Source organism: Gymnogyps californianus, chromosome 1 (assembly GCF_018139145.2).
Source record: "Gymnogyps californianus isolate 813 chromosome 1, ASM1813914v2, whole genome shotgun sequence".
In the NCBI taxonomy this organism is placed as follows: domain Eukaryota; kingdom Metazoa; phylum Chordata; class Aves; order Accipitriformes; family Cathartidae; genus Gymnogyps; species Gymnogyps californianus.
This window is the reverse complement of record NC_059471.1, coordinates 182,459,891-182,484,363: the sequence shown is the minus strand read 5'-3', so window position 1 is coordinate 182,484,363 and position 24,473 is coordinate 182,459,891. Positions and strand designations below refer to the sequence as shown.

General features: G+C 36.5%; 1 protein-coding gene across 1 annotated transcript in view; it reads right to left on the bottom strand.

Moving 5' to 3' along the window:
- Positions 1-24,473, bottom strand: part of TAFA2 (TAFA chemokine like family member 2) — a 53,658-nt gene that overhangs the window by 4,721 nt on the left and 24,464 nt on the right. Inside the window, exons 2-3 of the mRNA XM_050903125.1 lie at positions 18,076-18,228; positions 17,002-17,126 (exon numbers count right to left, since the gene is read on the bottom strand). Of these exons, the coding sequence (XP_050759082.1) occupies positions 17,002-17,126; positions 18,076-18,228 (278 nt within the window). The remainder of the gene's footprint in view (positions 1-17,001; positions 17,127-18,075; positions 18,229-24,473) is intronic.

The following is a 24,473-nucleotide window of genomic DNA, read 5'->3' as shown; positions in this document are numbered from 1 at the left end:
CTCTGTTCCAGGTTTTCACCAAAGAATATAAATAAACACAAGAAACAGAAAGAACTTAACACTGGGGTTTTTCTTTTTAATTAGAACTGTGCCATCAACTGTACAGGATTTTGTGTGTGGTCATACCCTAACTGAGCATACTCAAGAATCATCAAGCTATCTTTTTTCTCTTTTTTTTTTTCCTGAGATAAGTAAGACAGAGAAAGGAAATTATTTTTGTTAAAAGCAATTAATAGCTCACTCTGAGCTAAATGGAATTTCATGAGACAAATAAAAGCCATCTTGGCACCCCTAGCCAATATTCTGTAAAATATTAAAGGTCTGTGGGAAACAAAAATGGTGTGGGGATTTCTAGCAAAAATAAAAAGGGTCTTACAAATGTATTTAATGACCAACATGAGATAAGCTAAATACAGGGAATGCCACAAGGATCCCTTAAATAAATGCTTGAATAAAGAGGCCTAAGAAATGGCTTGAAGAAATGCCTAGCTATGCATTGTCCTCCAAGACATGGAGATAAGACAGAGATCTCATACCAAGACAGCCTTTATTTTTATGCAGTACATTTCCATCCATTATGTGTCCTTATTTTTATATTCTTTCTTATGCTGTACATAAATAGACCACAAAAAAAATTAATAAAACATGGTCGACAAAGTGATTCTTTAGCAAACCTTTCCTAATAAGGAATGGACTTGAAGAGGGCTATATCAGTCATATTTTTCCATGACATAAATAACTTTGTTTTGGTAGTGAAAACCTAATACAAATATTACAATGCAGAAACAGAAGGGCCCATAGAACCAGAAACAAACATCTGCCAATGCATTTTTTCCACTTACGCCCTCTGCGAATGAGGTCGAGGTTGGAAATGAATTTTTTGAACAGATGGAAGCGCACTATTTCCTGGAACTTCAAAATCCATACAGTGTGTTTGCCATGCACTATCATTCATATGTGGCTTACGAAAGCAAATGACGGTTTGCATTGCCACTTGTGCATGTTTATTCACTGAAACAGTTCAACCTGTAAGCTTGGAAAGTGCTTCTGATCTAATACCTTGTACCAGTGATACTCAAAAGTACTTTGCAAACATTAACAAAGGACAGGCTCACAATTTCCTGACAGCTTGAGAATCCCGTAATTTATTTTCTAAAGAAGTGGGGAAGCTGGACAAAAAGAGCTGTTAAGGACTTTTTTGCAATAGGGCTCCTATATGCATATGCACTTAACAGTAGATAGGTGTGGATTTGGGTGTTTATGCTAGATAACTAAGTTTCTGGGAGCATAAGGAACCATTTCAAAATTGAGAAACCATTGAGAAATGTTAAGGTGATTCAACCATATTTCAAGGGTATGCTTGATAAAGTAACTGCAGCAGAGAACTGTGAGTTAGGAAACAGGCCCTTGTTTCAGTATCACAGACTGCTATTTGACTTGGGCTAATGACAAAAGGCAAAATTTGAGTGATTTGTGAATAGTTTGGAAAACGGATATTTAATGATAACCGTATGGAATCATTTACCTTCAGAGAAGGTTACATATTGATAGACATTTTTTCAAGTCTTCAAATATTTCATTCCTGCTCATAAAACTTTGGCCCTACCTAACTTTTGATATCAGACTCAAGAGCTGTAAATTTTTCCCTTAACTTTATTTTAGGCACTGTAGTATGAAAAGTGTTAGTCTAAACATGTTCCTAAGCCTGTAATGGAGCAATTTTGAATTCTAGAGCCTCAGGTCTGTCCTTCGGCAAACATCTCTTTCTCATTTTATTAATTAAACAGAACATTTCCCAGTACACTTAAATGGCTCAAAAGTTTCCCATGTCTTTGATAACCACCAAACTCTAAAGCTTTTAATTCTTTCATACTTTTATTGCACTGTGACTAATCAGAATTGCATTTGTGATAATTCTTGTGCTTAGGACCTTCCATTAGAAAGAAAGAAACAAACATGTTGAAAACTCATTTCACAGAATGCCATTTGAAGTATAATTCTGTATTTCTTGTTTTCCCACTGTTCTTAATGATTTCAGCAGGAGATTTTTGGTGTTAAAGTGAAGACCTAGACAATCAGTGTTAAAAATTGTAATTAAAACTAAAAGGTTTTGGAAACCTTTCACATGTAAATTAAGCTTTCCACTTGCTCCAAATAATCTTGAAGTTAGGACTAGAAAAATAGGTAAAGGAAAAATACCTTAAAGTATGGCATATGTTCCTGAAAATGGCAGAGTTCTTAATCTTAAAAATGGTTTCAAGATTAAACAGACAACATCTAGCATATTTTAGGAATATAGTAGAAATACCCCTTTCCCAACTTTTTCTGAATTTTAAGTAATCCAGCATGGGATGCTGAGCTTTCAACTACAAAGTAACACCTAACTGAATGTATCAAGACGTATTTCCTTTCTAAGTGCTGTTCTCTTCTCCAGAACATCTGTTGCTTTCCCATGATAGTGAGTAACTTAAGTTGATCAACTGGGTCTACCTTTGAAAGGAGAGTGAGTGAAGAAAGACATTTTAAGGCTCCCAGAAGCATCTGACTGACACACTGAGGCTGCTTAGGAGCACAATGCAGAGTCTCTCCAACCACCCTCCTGAAGCTCTGCCCAAATAAGCCACGATTCCTGGGCATCTGCAGCAAACTAAGCAACTACAATGAGGAGTAAGGTACAACAATTCCTGTTAATACTGTGTAAACCTGTATTTGTACACACCTGCTGCTCTGTGAGTAATAAACCAGGGCTGGAACACATTTTCTGGAGTGGTTTGACTCTTTATTCCTCAACGAACGTTCTGGCCCTTCCTTAGAATCCGACCAAGACTAGGATTCATCACAACTAGTGCTCCAACGTGGAGCCAGAATATTTTGTGTGTGTGGAAAAATCAAAAATTGTCATCAGGCACAGCAGAAACCTCCTTTCTCTACTTCTCCATTCGGACTTGAGGAGTTTTACACGTTTGCCTAAGAAACAAACACATGTCAAGTACTACACTGTTATGGAATTAGTTACAGAAAACAAAACTGGGATAGATGAAATTTTCTTTAACTTACAAGGAAAAGTACAAAATGACAGGAAAAAACATATTTCAGAATCAGAGCAACTTCTCTTAGCAAAAGAGCATGGTCTCAAAAATACCTCCAAGCAATAACAGTAACCCCAAAGGAAAAGGTTTAAACATACTCAAATTCAAACTCATTGATTTGTCACCAAAAAGCAATAGAAACTGATAGATAACACTCATTTTTGCAAGTATATCAGCAATCTTTAACTATGATAACACAGTAATTGAAAAGTTCTTTGAAAATAAGTCCATGGATAAACCTGTGGTACGGAAAAGAGCCATGAAGTCAGAATACAATTCTTTCTAAATGAAAGATTTGAGTGTGTTCTTCCCATATATGTTTACAGTATTAAAAAAAAAAAAAAGTTTAAAGTTTGAAAACTGTGAGCATTCTGAGTAGAACTCCACTTACAGTCATTTCTATGGTTAGTAGGTTACAGGAAACACCATAAAATAACAGATGACACATTTCAAAACACAATATTCAATTCAGATAGCTAGTTCCTTATCTAGATATTTGAGGTAGTTTTTGGACCTGCTGATAATGATTGCTTCCAAAAAGGATTGCATAGCACCTCAAAAGATCACCTAAATTTCTTTAAATAATGCTTACAAAAAGATTCTTTTTTTTCTTTTTTTTTTTCTTTAGGCTTTTTAACTTAAATATCATGATGCAGATCATTAGAAACATACATTACCAGATTAAACTCATAACTTTGATAACCTCTTGCTTTAATAAAATCTCTACACATTTAAATACTATGAAACAAATGAACATGGTTCTGTATTCATATTTCCTTCAACTTGATAGTTTACAAAATAAACAATTGATACAACTCACTGGGACAATTATCATAGTGTATATCTGATGAAGACATGTGAGTTATGTCAAGGCTAAATCTAATTCATTAGTCTTTCAAATGTACTTCATTATTATTGTCTTCCAAAAGGTAATGCCACTACAATGCACATACCTAAACTTTCTCAATGTTTCTGTAACTCAGCAGAGAAATTAAATTTATGGTAGAATTGTTTTAACTTCGCAAAATTTTTCATTTACAGACAACAGTTTTATAGTAAAAGAAGACTTAAACATAAACCTTATTTTACTTTCTGTAACAGATAATAACTGTAGCAATTCAGACAAGGATATATCTTCTTGAGGTTTTTGTGGTGATCACAACTCCATAGTGGGACTGCAGCATGGCGGCATAAAAGACTGCAAGACAATTAATTAAATAAATGTAACTTTCTTCTCTTTTACACCACTTATTCCATCTAGTCATCTTAAGTGGGAGATAAAAACAACCTCCTTCCTTTTTACAGATGAGGAAACTGAAGCATAATAAAGAGTCATGCTACCCTTCCAACTGTGAGAGAGTAAATGGAGAAGGAGAGATGGGAACAGAGTCCTTCTGTCTTTGGCTTTATCTGATCTCACTTACCTAATGAAAAGCCTACTGTTGTTCTTGATTGGAAAGGAAAACCTGTAACAAGCAGTTTCCTGTGTTTAATATTCTAAAAATGAAAAACAAAACAAAACAAAAAAAAACCAGCCTTGCTTTAAAACTAGGTTGAGGTTTTAAGTTGCCTAATAGGTATAATGGATTTTCATATTTTAATATATTTTTCCAGAAATTGTGTAAGATTGAACTTCAAATTATCCCCACTAAAAAATCAGGTAGTCTAAATTCATCACATTTGATATCTTTTTCTTCTTCAGATGTTTATGGTGTGTTATTTTTCCTGGGATTTTGAATGGATAATAACAAGCTATTTGGATGCGATCAAAATAGAAACGTAAATTATTTCCTTACCTGTAATTTTATCTTCTCTATGAGGGTACCTGCTGCTCTGTTAGTGCAGTACTGATGTGTTTTCTGCCTTTGTCCCAAGCTTCAGAGATTCCTCTGGTGATTTTTCCCCACTTGCTTACCAGCTTCCACTGCTAGCTTTTTGAGGTAGTGCACTCACATTTGGCTCCAGGAATACTGCCACAGCTGAGGGAATATAAGACAACTAAAAAACAAGTTAGAAAACAGCAGAGCAATATCCAGGCAGGAAAAAAAAATGTTTAAAAGCAATGAATCAGTCATCAACTTGAAACCCTTCGATCATTTTCCTCTCTTTTTCCATCCATTTAGAATCTCCACATGAAGAAAAGACTTTCCCATGCTTGGAGAAATTTTAGCCAAAGTAGTGGGTGCTGACAGAGTAATGGGTACCCATTCAGAGAATATAAAATTATTTTAAGGGAATCTAATTTTAACTTTCTCCAGTATGAGTACCCATCACGCCATCACTCTAATACAGATAAGGAACAGAAGAAAGGTGGCAGATTTGGAGGATTTCAGAAAAATCCCTGTCACCCTGTCTCAAGTCTTAATAGAACCAGGGAAAAGAAAGAATCAAGGGCTTTCCACCTAAAAGTTGTCATAGATGAACAATTAGGAGGATTTCTCATTGCTCAGGAAAAAATACATAAAGTCTGGTTCACTAAGAAGTAGTCAAGATTATGGTTGCTGATTCCCAACTAATAGTTGTAGTCATGTTGGTCATCAGAGAAAGAGAAGGGGAAAGAGCAACTAGCACTGTCAATTTAATAAGTAAATAAATTAAACACAAAACAGATAGCATATCCACCATCCATGCTTGAAGTTGCGTCTAGACGACAAAATTTCACTGTCATTGTCTTGCATTTTTTACATGCAATGGTCACAAGTTCCTGTGGCATTCTTGGAAGAAGATAGCTTAACACACTGGTATTCATTCCAGAAAATGATGGCTTTGATGCTTTTCCTTGGCATTTGCCCTGAACTCACGATAAACTGATGCACATTACTAGCATCATTCCTGAACTGATTAGAAATGTCTTCTTGCTTGAGTATTACGGAGATTTCCAGGTGAAAGTTAGAACTTCCTATAACTCTTCTGTACTGGGGATCATCTTGATACTGTTTTTGAACTTCACAGTACACAGAAAAGTTGTATCTTGTCAAAGGAAAAAATGAACTCTAGAAATTTAACTAAGAACCTGCTTTGGTTTTCAATTTAATTTGTCTTTCTTAAAGAACCTGGCCAGTTGTCTTCATACCTGCATATTCTCATTATCTTCTGACCAGTATGTGACCCAAGACAAGGTAAGTATGAATGAATTGGAGTAGCTAATCACAATTAGACACTGGTATTCTAAAATCTCAAGTAATGAAGGAAAGACCAAAAGGCTCTGAAGAGGTTATTGGCTTCAAATTTCAAGAATGTCTGTACCAATGACGTGCTTTAAGGTCGAGAGAGAGAAAAAGGACTCTGGTAATTTCTTGAATGACCCTCCAAAACCAAATTGGCTTTGCAAGTAATCAGCTTCAATTTTGCCAAGTTGCGTTCTAGGAGAAAATCTCCTGTTCCTTTTTCATACTTTGAAAATGTTGAACAATAATTAATAACAACTGGAATTAGAATGGTGCCTTGAAGATGATAAATTTGCTATTCTCTCACTCTGAAAAGATGACAAGGAGGCAGGACAGATGGATCTCAGAATTCTAAAAGAACAACTAGTCTGATTTTTCAATGCATTTGCCTGAATTGGTAACAGCACAAGCAGAGGTAAAGTCCTTTGGTCTTCTTTTGGCAGGGATATGTTCCTGAGCCACAAATCTTAAATTCAGGATGAAGGAACAAGCTGTTCTTCTTCTGGCTGGCATCAGTAAGATATTTTCTGGCATTCTTGAACCTGAAAAGGCAAAGCTATTTTGGACCTCTTAAAATACGCAGCTCCATTAAAATTCTCAAATCTTCTATTACTACTGAGTTTGTAGATACATGTTGGTTAAACACAATCCATTCTTTCCTTGAGATCATATCCATCTTCATAAACTGGAGACACACTTCTGTTCACTTCTGGGTTTAGAGGTCTTGTCAATACAATGCTACAGGTCACATCATACATATAAGTCATGGTGAACTCGATATTTTGTAGCTTCACCCAGAATCTCCACTTCAGAGCTCTCTGACATTTCTCGCTGCAGATATGGAAGAGGATGAATGATAGTCAGGACTGTAAGATCTGAGAAAAAATCATCTGTGTATGCTAATAATGCAGTAGAAGAAAGCTCAAAGTCCATTTTCTAGAACACAAAGTCCTTTGGAGTCTTTTCTGCATATACAGCAGCAGTGTCTTTCCTAAGATGAATGTAGTGTTCACCAAGGTGGAAGAAGGACTAAACTACAAGCTATGAAAAAAAAATGAACAATTTTGAAATTCTTACAGAAATTAATTTTATGTTGGTCCTCTTCTTTTTTAATTTAGTCCTAGACATCAGTCTTCCACTTATTCTTGCCTGAAATACATTTTTTCTTCATTTTGAACAGTTCTCAGATAGGACAGGACTATCTTCATTATTCTTATGGAGAAATAAGTAAGATTTACAACCATGCTTACTTTGCTCCGCAAGGGAATAATATCTGAGTAATCTGATTTCAACTGGTTTGAGAGTTGTTCACTCCTCCAGCGGTGACTGTGCACAATGCTCTGTATGACTGACTTTCCCCGCTTGGTATTGATTATTATCCATTTCCTTCCTTCTCTATTAGAAGGCAGAAAAGCAGAGCTGTGACAGGGCAGTGCTTCTGAGGTTTTCTATAAACAGTCCTAATGAGTAAGGAAATACCTCAAGAAAACTGTGGGATTTTGCAGAATTGAAAGTAATACCTTTTGGACAGTTGGGGGCCACTTTTCCACTCCCTCACTTCTGTTCTGCAACTAGGCAGTGATTCACAGTTTGTGAAGCCTGTGCCAAATACCCATGGAAAGAGGCAGGAGTTCTGCCTGCTGCTATTTAGGTAGTAGGTAATGTGAGGTTTCAGAACACTCCAGTCTCTCTGAGCTGAAATGTATCATTTCTGACTTGCAGAAATGATCCAAAGAAGCCCTTACAGGCTGCAAAGGAGGGTGAGACAAGGAAGAAGCATGAGTTTTAGAGCATGCCAGCATGACTCACATGATATTGGCATTTGAATATCATCTTCCTATATGGTAACTTGTGAGGTAGTAGAAGCTGACAAAGATTTTCCAGGAAAACTAAAAAGGACTGCTAGATATTCAAAGAGCTCTTCTTGCACAACTGTGAAAGGGCAAAGAGACTGGCAGGATGGAGCTGCAAATGAGAGTGGAACTGTCTTTGATTTCAGTGTCAGGACTTTTCCACTTTGTGGAGAAGAGGAGAAAACCAGTAATTTACATACAGCCTTCAGAACTCATTCTTATTTTCCATCACAGAGGCAGAAAATTATTCTTCAGACATGAGGTCAATATCTCAAACATGCCAGCAAAGGATAAATTGGGGGAAAAAAGAAAAGAAAGAAAAATAAATCACAAGTTGAATCTTTTGGGACAAAGGCAGAAAACCTCTTGGCTGGACTGATGGAGTGGAGGATTCCCACGTGGAAGAAAGTAATACTTGCAAAAATCACTGATTAGTTAATTAATGACATGCAACTGAAATCCATTTGCATTTTTCTTTAAATATTGCAGAAATATTTTCCTTTGATTTCAGAGTAATTCAGTCAATTTTCGGGTTCTGCAGAAGCTAAAATGATGCTTTACATTGGATGCTAGCTACAGTCTTACCTTAGGAAAAACTGTTCCCTCATAAAAATGTATAAATCACAGCATATATTACTAACACTCTGCGAGTGTGATGAAGGGATTGCAAAAGATTTCATTTCTCGTGATTTGTACAGTGTGTCTACTCACAAAAAAATTAGATTAACCCTTCTGAATAGCTAGAGACAAGACTCAGTGTATTCACAAGAACATGCAGCAAGGGATTAAAAAAAATAAGGAAAAATTGCAAACCTTCCAGGCAAAAGCTGCTAATAGAAAAATAAAAATACTATTCTGTTTTTAGAAATTATTTTCTTTCAAGTAATGCATTAACAGGCTCCCTCTTTCCAAAAGAGCTGTGCCTATGAATATCGCCTTTAACCCATTCTCTCTTTCGATGTTCCTCATTTTCAGTTCTTAATATCAGTATCCATAGGAGTCAAAGTCAGAACAGAACTAAACAAAATTTGAGACTGAAAATGTCTTGGGAGTTGAATGTTTGGATTATCTTCACCTGCCCAACAAGTTTTACTGACCTTTCAGTCTATGACTTTGCTTATAACATTTCTCACCACAACACTTCCTCCTTTAATCCTTTCCACCATAACTTGTGTTTTGTGGGTATTTTTAAGTACATTTGCCTTTGGGGAAAGGACTATGACTTGTCTAGATTTCTGTGACCTACAAACAAACATCATCAAGTTGTAGACCTAAACTCATGTCAAATGTAGACTTGCAACAGGAACCTTTTCATAGGGCAGAACTAGGCATGCCAACTTCACATTAAAGTAAATTTGGTATATAGCAGCTAGTTTTAAGAAAATTGGTGAATTGCATAGCCCTGAACACCAATGATTCCTTGTAACATGTGTTGGCTGGAATGCTAACTATTTTCATCAAAATGTCCAAGTGTCCCAAAAGATTAGTGTTTAGGTGCCCTACAAAAAATACAGAGCTTCAATATGTAAGAATTGTGATGTTAGATCAAAACAATAATTACTGACTAATACAAAAAAGCTAGCTTGACCCCAGAAAATGTCATCCTATTTCCATTACCAGCTCATTTGCCCCCTTAAACTTGTATGTATTTTTAGGAAAATGTGCACATACCACTTATTGCTATTTTAATGACAGATTAGAGACAGTGGGTCTCTGAGTTAGCAATGAGAAACATGCTGAGACAGCTGCAAATTTCTCCCAGTGACAGATTAGCCAAAGGCATGGAAAGAGATACCATAGCAACAAAGAGGCTGTCACAAGTGCAATCACTCTTTTCCATGGGTAATATTTTGCTACAGTCTGTGCGCTTACTTATATTGTAATCACTTTCTTTTCATGAACCACAAGGTATTGCTAGTCGCTGTATATATGTGTATAATTCCCATAAGTCTTCATCTGAAACTAAGGTAGAAGTTGAGGAGTCTATAGACAGAGGCTCTGAAGTGAGGCAGGGGAATAGAGCACTTTTACAGTGAGGTTGTTTCTTAATTTATTCATCCAGCCCCTTAAATAATATTAGGAAAAGCACTTCCTGTCATTATTTACTACTGACACATGGCAGATCATTGATTTATCCTGTAAGTATTTCATGTTTCACAGTGGTCAAAGCAAAAGGCAAATTGTTTCATGTGATGGAAGTTAGTAGCAGTTTTACACTGAAAAAATTTCATGTGAGAAATGCATTGCCTTATTAGCACTGACTGACCACAACTACCATACGTCCGGCCTATCGGAAACATCCTAGAATAACCTATACACAATATTTATATGATGAATTTCTGCTTTTTCTAATTATGTGTCATTACTACTGCTGTTTTTTAAAAGCTTGGAGGAGGAAGAGGAATAAAGGGCTCCATGAGAGAAGAGGCTACTACAATGGCAATACTTCTTTTCAACTTTGGCAGAAAAAACAGTAATACTTGTTCCATTTTTTTCCCCTCTGCTGCTGCCTAAAGAGCCTATGCATCTGTTGCTCATGCGGAGAAGCGCAGATCAACAACTAATGTAGCTGCATTGCTAACACTGATGTCAGGCTCAGTTACAAGAAAAATGCCATTTTCTTCTGATATCCAGGGACACATTTTAGCTCTCTTCTATTATGTTGTCTTACTCAAGCAGTGGTTATGACAGCACTGGTAGTAGCTGAGTCACCACTAATGCTGCCTCCTGATGCTGGGAATCTCAGTAGCCCACTGCAAAGCATCACTATGTAAAGGTACCTAACAGAGGTCTTCTCATTCCTTGTGCTGAAAGGGTTATGAACAGCATATTTTATAAATTGAAACATAAATAAAATTACTGCCTCTCCTTTCAGCAGCTGTAATTAATTTAGAAACAATCCAGCATCTGCAAGTGAGAAAGAGGAGACAGGGTAAAAATGTAAGCAGTATTTATAGATAGCAACAGACCTGCATTGATTCAGAGTAGTGGAATGCATATACTGAACACCATTTGGCTTCATGTGCAGCCAGTTGGTGTGTTTGGATGGTACACTTTCTCCTCTTCCAAGAATGTTATTCAATTTTTAGTTTCTTTTAAACTCTGGATGCCATAATGTAAAATTAGATTAAATGGAATATTACAAATATCAGACTTCAGGCTCTCTCCAATATTGTTTTGGAATGTAGATAAACAATCTCAGTATGGATTTCTCTCCATACTGGCAGTATTTCTGTTCCTTTCACACTAGTCGTCTATCATCTCTGGTATTGATTTGGAAAGCAGATTTGGATTTGGAATGTAGATAAATATACTCAATATGGATTTATTTTTGGCCCTGTAATATTTCTCTTTTATTTCTCTCTGTCCTTGTAATATTTATTTTATTTTTTTGCAGTACTCTATTTCTAATATTGGTTTGGCATATAGTTACATAGTAATATATTAGATATTGATTTCTTTCTGTTCTGCAGTGCACTTTTCCCCACATATTAAAAATAATAGCCCGTTTTCAGAGTGACAATTGCAGTTCCTTCTGCCCCTCATAAAAGTGTGGGTGCTCAGCTATTCCAGAAGTTGGATGCTCATTTCCAAAAGATGGCCCTTTATGACCTGTCTGAAAATACTACTTTCACTTGTTTGTAGGAAAACATTGTTCACTTCCACCTTCTAGAGATTTTCAGAGGTTGATAATCAATACCTGCTATGCATTACATCTGATCTTTTTGGTTAATTTATATTATTAGTATTAGTATTATACCAACAAGTCAATTCTAAAAGGACATGCACTGGTTGCCAATTTTTGCTGAATAATAGATACTGGACATGTTGCTCATCATAGTATGATTCACCAATTTAGCTCATAGCTGTGTATCTTCAGAACAAGAACATTTTTGAAACTTCTCTTATATTATATTGCATTTGATAGTGGTCAAAGTCCAAAGCTTCCCAAACTGACAAAGAATGAATGGGCTTTTTTGATTATCTTCCTACTGAAGACTACATCAAAGAGAGTAAAGTCTCTGAGCCAGCATCTCCATATTCAACATTAAGTATCTAAATGTTAGGCGCTAAGCTAGTCATCATAGCTTTCCTTGAGAGTTATTAGGGAGACATAAGCACTTCCAGAAGATAATTCATCTGACTTATCTTAGGACAAAATGAATTGTCCTCTGGAATTGAACAATTCTCTCCAAAACTAAAAAGACAGCCTAGAGCTTAGGCTAGTCATCTCACTCTAGAGAGTCCTAACCCAAGCAAAGCCCACTAAATTCCACTCCACTTATTTTAACCAGAACTTAGTACTTAGCGTTAAAGTATGCTTCATTCCATAAGCAGTTCTACCAAATCAAACTAAGAGCTTAAGGACAAGGTACTATTTCATTACTGCGCAATGGTTCAAAGCTGTGCCAGGGGAGGTTTAGACTGGACATTAGGAAACATTTCTTTACTGACAGCATGGTCGAACACTGGAACAGGCTTCCTAGAGAGGTGGCCGATGCCCCAAGCCTGTCAGTGTTTAAGAGGCATTTGGACAATGCCCTTATTAATATACTTCAACTTGATCAGCTCTGAATTGGTCAGGCAGTCGGACTAGATGATCGTTGTAAGTCCCTTCCAATTCAAATATAGTCTATTCTATCCTATTTCACATGAAAAATATCAATACATATTTCTCGACATCTTCATAAAACATCAGCCCAGGGACAATTCCCCACTCCCGGGCGCAAGTGCATACCTCTTCAGTCATGTCACAGCTCCAGGATCTCAAGATGAGACCCAGGATGCACCACTTTACCTCTGTTCCTGTGCTTTAGTTTCTGCAGGAAAGACACATGGGTTTATGGGCTGCCCAGGAGCCATGACATGCTCCAAGCTAGTCCCAGGATGAATGCCTGGGGAATCAGGACCCCAGGAGGCATTGCAGCATGCACTTTCATACAGGTTACATGCAGCTTCTGGTGCTCTTATTTAAAGTCAGCCTCTATTATGAAGATAACGGGCAATATACTGTTCTTAAAAATACAAATGAAGCCTGGCATCTGGATCTGCCCTTGAAAAACTCCTATCCAGAGACTTCTGGTGTGGCATACACCCCATAACTGAGAGAAATATGAAATTCTTTCTCCTCAGCTCTTATCTGACTGCAAAATGTTGTTTTCCAGTCTTTGTAAAGGGCTCCTTTGTTTAATACAAACTCACAGCATTTTTTTTAATGTCATTGTCAATTTTATACATAATACTGTTATATTTTGTAGTTTTCAAATGATGGGAAAATTCCCCTGTTTTAAACAGACATTTTCCTTATTTTGCAAAAAGGAAAGGAAATACAACGAAGAGAGCTTTTTGAATGAAAATAATTATATTAGAAAAAGGCTGTAAGAAGAAAAAATATTTCAAAGGTAAAAGAAAAATTCTTTGGATTTTCCCCTCTTTTTAACACTTTTGTCACCATTTAAAGAGGGCAACATGACAAAATTTTTGTGTTTATTTATCAAAACATTGAGGCTAGCCATATAGAAAAAAATTCAATTGCTTCCTCTCATAACAGTTTCTCAGTCTGGAGGAGAAGGCCACAATGTGCCTGGTAAATCTCAGTTATGCACATAAGCATTTCATAACTCTCCTAATGTGTTCCTGAACATCCTCGTTTGTTGTGGTATAATGCTCAGGAACACAACCACGCATTTCTTTATATGAAGTAAAAAAAAATCACTGTTTTAGCTAAGTTGTCATTGTCTTTTCTCCCCTTCCCCTCCTGCAGGCTACATAGGCCCAAAATAGTCAATTCTAAACCAGCACAAGTTAACTCAGTACTCAGCTTATTCATACACACTTTCCCTCCCATATTCATTCCTTTTCCATGGTTAACTCCTAATGTCAGCCCTCTCCCACTAATACACAGACAAATTAGGAAAAACAGTTTAATCTTTCCATAATACCTGATTTTGCATTCTGAAGGTAAATAATTTCCACCTGACTTTTCTTAACATTTGAATTCTGAGTACCATAACATTCATGCTATTTCTAATTCATTATTCATGTATTACCTTATTAGATCCCCATATCTGAACAAAATGCAAAACCTCAAGTAGACCACATTTTTAAAAATCAATTCATTTTCTCCCATTATTCACTTGGCCTTTTTGCTTAGTGACTGATGCCATAAGTATTAAGAAGTTCGTATCATCATTTTTTACAATAGTGTGATTAAAGATGCTAACAGAGGTGAACAAGTGAAATACCTCCTTCCTCCACTGGTTTTATCTCTAACATAATGCTTAACTATTAACAGCTCAAGATGTGGAAATGTAGGTGCTGCTTTTGAACTTGATATCCTGTACAAGAGAAGATTGTACTTCTGCGGTTAATTGGGTTACTTTTTCTGCACATGAAGGAGGCAAACTTACAGAAAATGTTTGGAGGTAAATGTAGACTTTCTTAGGCCTTTCAGGAAAGCTTTTCTGCAGTACGCTTAAATCACCCAAGCTGTTCATTTCCCTTTGTTTCTTTATGCTTTTACTTTATACATGATAATCACATATGGGTTATTTCATGTGACAATCAGAAACATTATTCATGACTTCTTAATACTGACTCTCTGTACAGTTCTTTCTCTTTTTCTGAAAAAAAGGGGTTTTGGAACCACAGAGCACTTCAGAATTTTTGCTTTTATTTATATAGACTTTGGGGAGCAGAAAGAGGAGCTACAAAAATATTGTAGTCACTACATATTAGGGAAAAGTACTTGCTTTTTGATAATAAGCAACTCTCTTAACACAAAGAATCACTCACATTTCCAATAGCAATGTATATTTTTCTGGGCATCAGAATGACGTCTGTTAAAATCTCGGCCCCCTGCATCTGGTAAGACAGAGACCTTCATTTGCCTGCCACCTGGTTTCAATGACTTAGATCAACTTTCAGTCAGAAATTTGAATTCAAGTTTGCTATTGTCTCAAAACAGCTTTGCAGCTGTGTAGGAAATGAAGGAAGAAGGGGGCAACATACAGTATCTGGACAAACCAGAAGGCAGAACAAATAGTGGGGGATTTTCCTTTTAGTGGTAGTAGGTCTGCAAGCAGGTCATGGCAGCCATTGTACTGAATCAGTGTGTATAATGGCAAATAGAGAAAAGGACTGGCTTTTTCATAGCGTCACTTCTGAAGAGGTATGAAATGAGTCCTGAGGATTGCCACCATCCATGGAGAACAAGAAAAGTCCAACTCCTACAAAAAGCCAGACCTACAAGTTTGCAACAGAGGCATAAGCCCTTGAGGACAAGAGCCTTGGGCTTCTGTAGATTCCTAACAGTGGACAGAACTTCATAACCTTGACCAATGCAGAAAAACCTATCTTCTGACAAAATGTTAGGAAGAAATCTCAAGGCGATTCTAATTGATACATCCCCCTTTTGTGACCTCTTTTTTCCTACAGAAATGTAATCCAGACCCACATTTTTACTTACTGCTTGTTAAACCCTCACAATAAATATAAAATGGCATACATTCTTTAACACTAATAGTGCCATGTAGTAGTAGCCAGGACAAATTTCAAAACACACACACACATAATTGTTTTTCTGTTTCTATTACTATTATTAAATTCCGTCTAGCTCCTTTTGGTTATATTACAGATGCACACACATTTTACATGCATATCATCAGATTTGCATTTGCATGTACAAAGTTAAGTGTGGGCAGCATTCAAGTAAGGTTAGCTTCAGAAGAAACACATTTGAAAGAGGATTCAGGAGTGGAACTGTATATCAAACATTTAGGAAGTATCCTTCCTTCAAAGAATGCCAAAATGTTTTAAAGACCTATACATACAGAAACTGAGACATGTAGAGCTCTCTGTGGAACAGAAGGAATATAATTCAGTCAGTGCACACTACATTTCACTACAACCAAGGTGTACCAGAAATTTAGTGCCTATGCAAGGAAGATTTCAATCAAATGACATGGACACTTAAACACCTGCATAGAGTAAACACCACACTAGCAAATTATGGCCCAGAACTACAAACAATTATTAAATACTTACAAGCAAAACCAGTCATCAGTATGTGTGGTGGGCTGTAGGAGTGAAGGTGTTTATGCTTACACAAATGCATGTGTGTCTTCAGAGTGCATTTTAATCTGTTTTATATTGATGAAGAACTGTGTTGACCCTATAGAGATACAACGCTGTAGTTCTAGGAAGTGAGTGCTTAATGCTTATCTGAAGAATTTGTTATTCTTCTGTTTCTCTTAGACACTAAAAAGCAGAGATGACAGCATGTTTACTTTGTTTTCAGGCATTGTATATGATGAATGTTAGGTGTATTTCTGTTAATGTAATTTTGAACCAATAATATAAAAAGTGCCCAATGGAGAAAAGGAATTCACTGAAACTCTGTCAAATTTTTTTAGTATATCCCTGTCATACAACATGGAAAGAACCAGATCATGCTGTAATGACACATCAAATGCTTACCATACCTAGCAGTTTCTATGTAGAAACATGGTAATTCCATGTTATTGATAAAAATGCACTTGTTTGCTATCCTGTGAATGAAGAGCTTAGCCAGGTGTATAGACTTTGTGCAGCTGGTTTCAGAAATACATATCAGATTATAATACATTTGATCATTACTGGTAGTTGAAAAAGGGATCAACTCTACTGTCTCCACTGCTTACCTGAGAAGGTCTGGCACACTGCTTACCATGTTCAAGCAATTGCAATGTATGCTAAGAAGAGTGTGCAGGACCAGGAAGTCCAATCCCAGTATGACTCTCTTCCCACTCTTCTTTAGTCTTCTCAGTTCACGTCTTCTATGTGCACCCAATTTACTGTGCACTTTTTTTTTTTTACCTTGTTGGTAACATGTCAGGTTGGTATCATACCTACCCTAGTTGTTTTCACTTTATTCCCAGAGGAACAGCTCCATCCCTTACGATCTGGAAGAACTTTACATTCCTCCCCTTCAAGACATGGTTGCATGTGGCACCACCATTTCTGCTCCACTATTGAAGCTACAAGAGAGGAAAACAAACACACTTGCATGTTGTTGAAATGGACACTTTAATAATATGTCATTATGTTGCAACATTCTTTTATTTTCCAGGAAAATGTTAGAAATACATTGACTGACAGCTAGTCTGTGATTTTCAGCCAGCTCAGAACCTTCATAAGAAATTAGGTCTCAATTTGCACAGTGCTGTGTGCTTTAAAGTCCATCTCTTTACCGTGGTTTTTTTTCCTAATTTACTGCAGTTCACGAACTAATTTCACAGCATTTCTTTCCAAATCTCATTTTTTCTTGCTCAGCCAGGTTTCAAAGTTTCAAGTAGAATCTCCTCTTTTGAGCTAGTATATTTTGCCTGATCTACTATATAGTCTAGCATAGCCTGATTAAATTTATTCCCCAATGATGACATATTTACAGCTTCTCTGACAGCCAACAACATATCAACAGTAAAGAGATCATGTAAAGGGTGAATCCATCCTGCTCCTCACATCTCACATCTTTCGGAGAAAGAGATGTGAAAAATCAGCTAGTATTTTCCCAAATAAAACATATGAGCTTATGCCAGATTTGTTAAGTAAAACATTAATAGTGCACTGTGAATAGGAAAATAGTGTTGGTCTAAAAAGACTAAAAACCAGCTAGAACTGTGTTCTGTTTGTTTGCTTGTTTGTTCCTGTATGATAAAAATCACAGTTAGGTCAAATTTAGCTTCTCAAGAGGTCTCTTTCACTGGCATCTAATAATTTTGCTTAGCATTTCCACGGAGTAATAGCAAATAATTCATTTTTCCCATCTTCCTCCCATTCACCTTGGGCATGCCCTTCAAAATGCAGAAGCTTTCCTACTCTTATTTTAAACAGTTAACTGTAATGGAGTGGTTCTCATTGATGACATTAAGCCAGCAAATTCCCCTAGGAACACGCAACGAAAGGAAGCAATAGAAGTAGTCGCACCATCAACACAAGAAGGAGCTGCCCGGGTGGTACCTGCTACCTGCCCAGGGAAGCAGGAGCACTTCACCGTCTGTGATCTTTCTTCTATCTTGTTCTTATTGCAACATCTGTGGAGTGCCACCACTTCGCAGGTCCCAGTTTTAACATGGTGAGCTGTGAAAATAAGAAGATGAGCAATTTGATGACATTGTGAGGTAGCATCATACTGTTTGGGGTTTTTTTAATTAGAAATGCATTAAACTTGGCTCTGTAAGGCAATCTCCCATGCATGAAACTAGAATTACAATGGTACTAACACTAGAATGTAAAGTTGATTTCTTTTCCAAAGGTAGTATAACTATCTCGGGCAGAAAACACCAGCTAAAGAAGAGAAGGCTGCATATGGGACGGTTCCAGTGAAGCAGGAAGCAGAAACTTATAAAACTAACCTAGAAACTATATTAATTTTTGGACTCCCATAAACAGCTATGTATCTCTACCAAGATTTTTTTTTTCTTTTCCGTAAGGGAGAAACTTTGAAATGGAAGTGTATCAATGTTAAAATACCCATACATGCATATGTTTTCAGAATCTATGTCTCCAGACTTTATGTCCAGGGCAGATGCAGTTTTTGATATGATATCCCAAAACCTTCCTACAGATGGACAGAGAAGAACTGGCAGGATACAAGGACAGCCCTCAAACAAGACCCAGAAATAAAATCTACTAAGGAATCAATTTTAAATCTTTCTGCCTGGCACTGCAAAGTAAGTCTGGGAACATGGGGAACCAAATTTTTCAAACATGGGAGGCAAGAGGACAATCTTCATTATCCCATATGCAGTACCCAACACCCCCACCCATGCTGCTCTAACTGATCACCAGAATCATGCTACTGGAGTCCTATGACAGGACCAATTTGGTAAGAGGGGAGCTACCAAACTACGCTTTCTGGTTCAGCAGCCAGTTACCAAAGGATCTGGAGTTCAGAAAAAGTAATTTTAACTGAAATTTCAGTGGTTAGTGATACAAGACCAGATATTTCTGGGGATAGTTCATTTCCATCAGAAGGAAGAGAGAAAGAAATCTGAACTTTTAGCTGGTATTGACCTACAACCTTGTAGAGGGAGGAATATTAATTATGCAAAGCAATATGTGTTTTAACAGTATCCCTAAGTAAGTCCTCTATTTCTGCTGCTGTTTAACTTTTTGTATGCTTTATGCAAAGCCTATGTACTGAACGCTTCAGCTACCTTTTATATCCCTAATGGCAAACAATAAATGAGAGGTTCCATGAGGAGAAGGCCCTACTAACAGGCTTTCAGGAGTCCAACATTGATCTCTGGATCCACTCAGTTGTTATTGCACAGTATCTGCTCCCAAAAAGTCTGAGGAAGGAAAACAAACTTGATGTAGGCTATGGACCCCAAGAATGTGCCTAGAGGCAAAAGCCACAGGCAGCAATTAGACTCATCAACAAAACATAAATTACTAAACATTTCATTCAGGCGATTATGCATTTTTCAGTAGAACAAAGTCCACTGAACAGTCTGTGATCTTTGTTGTCACTCACTGCATCGTTCTATGTTAGGTTAGATTATACTGCACCACATCATGCTGTACTACAGCTGAAATGATGTAACACAATGTGAACAATTAACCCCTGATCCATCATATTGTGATACGCTGAAATGTTACATATAAATCAGAAATCTAGGAGAAAAAAAATCTTTTTTTGCATAAAAATGCTTTTCTTTGTTTTTTAACTATTTATCGTTTTTAATTCAATAGAGGATGAGGGAAGCAATTCATACTACCTGCCTGAACTCTGCAATCTCTGATATTTTCATACCTTTTATGATGAGCAAATATTTTTACAGCTACTAGTACAGTCTGTTGTAAAAATTACTTTTAATTATTTTCCAAACAATTTCACTGGTATATATGCCAATAAAACAATTTAAATAAATACATTCATTTTTCTCAATAAAACGGTTATAAGTTTTTTTTATTTGTGAATACAGTACAAAAATTATTCTAGGATATATTTCAAATGTATAATACATAGTAGAACAAACACATGCTGCTTTGTAAGTTCACATTAATTTTTATTTTGATAGGCAATCACACATCTTATACCAACATATGCTAACACAAATTCACTGATTTGTATTTCATGAAAGGTACTTAAAAAACCCAGACACTGAATCTACAAAAGAAAGTCAATTTAGTGGTAGGATGTGAACTTCGTCCCACTTAATTTTTCACTATATTAGTTTTCAGTCCTTATTTGTATTCTGATGTGTATCACTGATCCTGAAATTTTGTCTCCTCGCTCTCTTATTAAATAGCTTTACACTGCTCTACCAGGTCTACAGAAATGCCATAAAATACCCGCTACGAGAAAATAAAGTACAATGTGCACCAATAGCCATCTGGAATGGAAGCCAGTTAAAAGAACTGTTGTAAAATTCTGTGAGGGAAATGTTCATAACGAAACAAAACTTTTGAAAGACTTGTTCTGTAGTAATTAGGGAGAGAAAATCAGGCATTTCAAGACTTTCATTGAAAAAGAGTGTAATTAAATGAAACAGTCACTCACATTCATGTACAATACAGAAAAGCATTTCAAAGGGTGAAAAGATATGTGAAAAATGGGAAAGAACAAAAAATAATCACATACTATTGATAGCATTTGGGGAATCTTTAATAAAACTGCTTTGAAATTTTCTAGGTATAAAACCAAAACAACCTAGAAAAGTACACAAAGATACTTCAAACATTGAAAATCTAGGCCAACCATTCTCCAGTTTCTATTTACCATCTAGAGTATGCAATGAATATTCCTTGAGAGGAAATGTAGGGATTTCAGCTCCTTATGCTATCAAATAATTAAGTTCCAGTGCAGTAAGTACAGTATCTGTCACATTCATGTGAAATGAAAGCCTCTATACAGTAGATAAAGGATTTCCCACAACCTAATACAAATTAACCTCATTAAGCCACTGAACCATTCCACGAAAGGAGGATAGTACTTTAGGAGATTCACATTTTGGTTTTGTTTTTCTCCTAACACAGACTTCAAAGTATGCTGCTTGCTTTGCAGAAAATGTTTGAGGAACTGAATGTCATTTCTGGAATCCTACAGAAATCCATTATTCAAAACCAATGCAAACACTCAGTCCTGCATTCTCTGCTAATGCAAGTAATCCTTCCTGAAATCAATGTGAAGGACTGAAGAAAGAGACTCAGAGATATCTATGTGTACAGACTGTGAAGTTTTCCTGATGATTACGCATAACATAATATATGTATATATTATGTTCCAGAAGATGTAACGCTGTATTATGAGAGTGTAACTTGGAAAACAGACATAACCATATCTCACCCATTAACGGTATATCCTGTAATTAACCTGCCACTTTTATAGCATATTTCATGTAGTGAAATCATCAATAGCTATCTCATAAATCAGTATCATATTGGTACACCAAAACCTTCAGTGTTCATAATCATGCTCCTGGTAAAAATAAAGCTAAGTAATTATTATTCCTCATTTTATGTAAAATTGAATGCACTTAAACAGTATGTTTAAACATACACAGCAAAGACCTTTAAACATATATAAATTCTACCTGTTCTTGTTCCTTCATGGCAACTTTAAATTTCTTTCCTTCAGGTGAATGAAATTTCAGTCATATTTGCACAGTGCATCTGGCACTAAGTTAGGGCCTTAGGAGTAACCTTTACTTCTGTGGGAAGTTTGTTCCAGGCAAGAAGGCAAGTTACTGTTCAAGATTATTATTTTGCAACTCACAAATATGAATATAAGGTATTTAGCGTAGATGCGGTGTTATACACAAACCTAGCATTAAATCAAGGAAAGTCTTCTGAATTCCATTGTTCGTTATGATCGCCATTTCCTAGCCTCACCACTTAAACATTCATGTTCAATTCTGACACCCATCTGCTCAGCCATTTGAATCTTTTCTTTCCCGAAAGTTGCACAGGTCATGCATTAACACATACACTAGCCATTAACAAAGAAGAAGAAATCATGTTGCCATGAGCTAGATGAAATAAAATCACAGGCTGTTTCTGTCCTCAGGTTCCCCATCATCGCAGTAGCCATGTACAAACAGTGAAAAAAACCATCAAAAAGGCTCTATTATACGCTCTCTGCAAAGTCACTGGCACTACCAGGTGATACAGCTAAACCCATGTAGTGACTAACAGCTACTGGAAGAAAAAGAAGATCCCTTGTCCCTTTTCCCGCACTCTTTCATCCCTTGCTTGCATGAACACTGTCATTTGATGGTGACGACGGTAAGCCAGGGATTTAGACTGGCAGAAAAATATCCTCTTTTTTTATAGGGTTAGTTCTCTACCGGTTTAGCTCTTACAACTGGGTGCAGAGACTAGTGAGAAGCAGTTTCAGCCATAGGGAAGCAGCAGGAGCAGGCAGCCACAGACACATGATTACCTCCTTCTGCGGAAACCAGTTCCTATATCGGCTTACAAGCACTGCAGCTCTACACTCTTGCATGAAATAAATGTATCTTATTTTATTCCATTTCAGGCAATACCTCTGAGGTCAGAGAGACTATGTAAAGTGTGCAAAGCTTTGTTTCCTTGTGTCTGTGTGGTTTTTAAAGCTTTTCACAAAAACAAAGCTTTAGTTGAAACAAGAAGCAACAGATCAGCAATAAGGAGAGGAAAGGAAATTACTCTTAGCCATGAGTTTCAATCCATATTACATCCAATGTTATACAAACTTTGGCCTTTTTGTCAACTTGGGTATAATCAGGAAGATGTCCTATAGGAAATTGTATAGTGACCCAGTCTTTCAAAGTAGGCACATAAGTAGTCTTTATTCTTGTAAGCCACATCCACATAAGTAATTGCATTAAGGACTGTAACGGAACTACTTTTTTTAATAACCATCTGCAAGGAAAAACAAACAATATTTCAGCAGATTATTCACCTGCTTCATCCGTTTCCCTGAGTGATTAGTCACTACTCTATACCACAATATTCAAACAAGTGTGTGAGGGGGGGTTATTGATATCAGAAAAATAAATAAAATTAGTGGTTATAATTTACCATTTTCCAGATTGGGCTCTAAATCACTGTCCTACTCTTAAGCGACCAGGAAAAAAGTGGGTTTTCTTGTTCACATAGTCTACTTGCTTTGTTCATACTGATTGACAGAGAAAACAAATGTAGGTTATCTTTCTGCTACACTTCAGCAATTTCAATATGTCATATCAGTCTCAGTGTGTCACTGTAGATAGGAAGGATACAAATAAACTTGCAAAATCTCTCACACACAAAAACACACACTCACACACAGTATTGTTGCATTTTTTCAATTGTTTAATAAGCGTTAGTAGCTGCCACATCTAAGCAATCAAAATCTTATGCAACCATGGCTAAGCCAGGACTTCCATCTAAGCTTTCTCTGTTTAAATGTCAGACAGATATATGAAAAGAAATACACTGTCCAGTTCCTTCATTCAATTAATTTCAATATTTTTCAATATTTTCTGTTATATCCACCTAACAGCTGGTAGGGAAAAACTTGAATTTAGTTTATTCATACTCTGTTAGCAATGGTGGTGATACTGCTGCAGTTGTGTGATCTAAGAACATAAGCAATGATGTGAAGCTTTTTGTTAAAGATAAAATCTTTTATTTGACCAGTCATTAGTATAATTGGGAAAAAAGCAGACAAGATTTTGCGAACACAAGCTTCAGTTTGCTTGTGTGAACACAAAACAAAGCACACCTTCATTTCAGCTCCATGGGCCAGAAGGAGAACTGGCAGCACAGACATCAGGAAAAGCAGAGGCATCTCCCTTACCAGTCATAATCTCGTTATCTCTGGCATGCAGCAAGCCACTGACTCCCAGAGAAGTACTGGTAGATGCACATTAACAGGAACCTTACTGAACATGACCTTTAAAGATCGGATTCAAAATCCTTTGAAATCAATGGGTTTGGTTTGATCAGTGGTTTTGGATCAGAATTTCAATGATAGAGTTAATTTTTTTTCAATAAAGGTGACATCTCAATTTGCAGCTGAGATATTTATTCTCATGATTGCATATGTAGCACCTATTACAGTGTTTGAGCAAATGATGACATATAGTCTAGATATGTGACTGAAAAGTAAGATGAATTAAGATTATTAAATCATGTTTTAAACCATCATTAGAGCTGTCGTGTTTTTCACTGAACAGTTCATTTACTAAAAGTACAGTATCCAAGCAATGTAACTATTTTTGAAATCTAGTCAAATTTGGTTACACACTGAACCTAAAAGTAGGCATCCTCAGAGGGGGGCAAAAAAAAATTGTTTCCACATGGGGTTTTAATTTTATTTTTTTACAAGATTTTTTTAGTGCTATGACAAACTT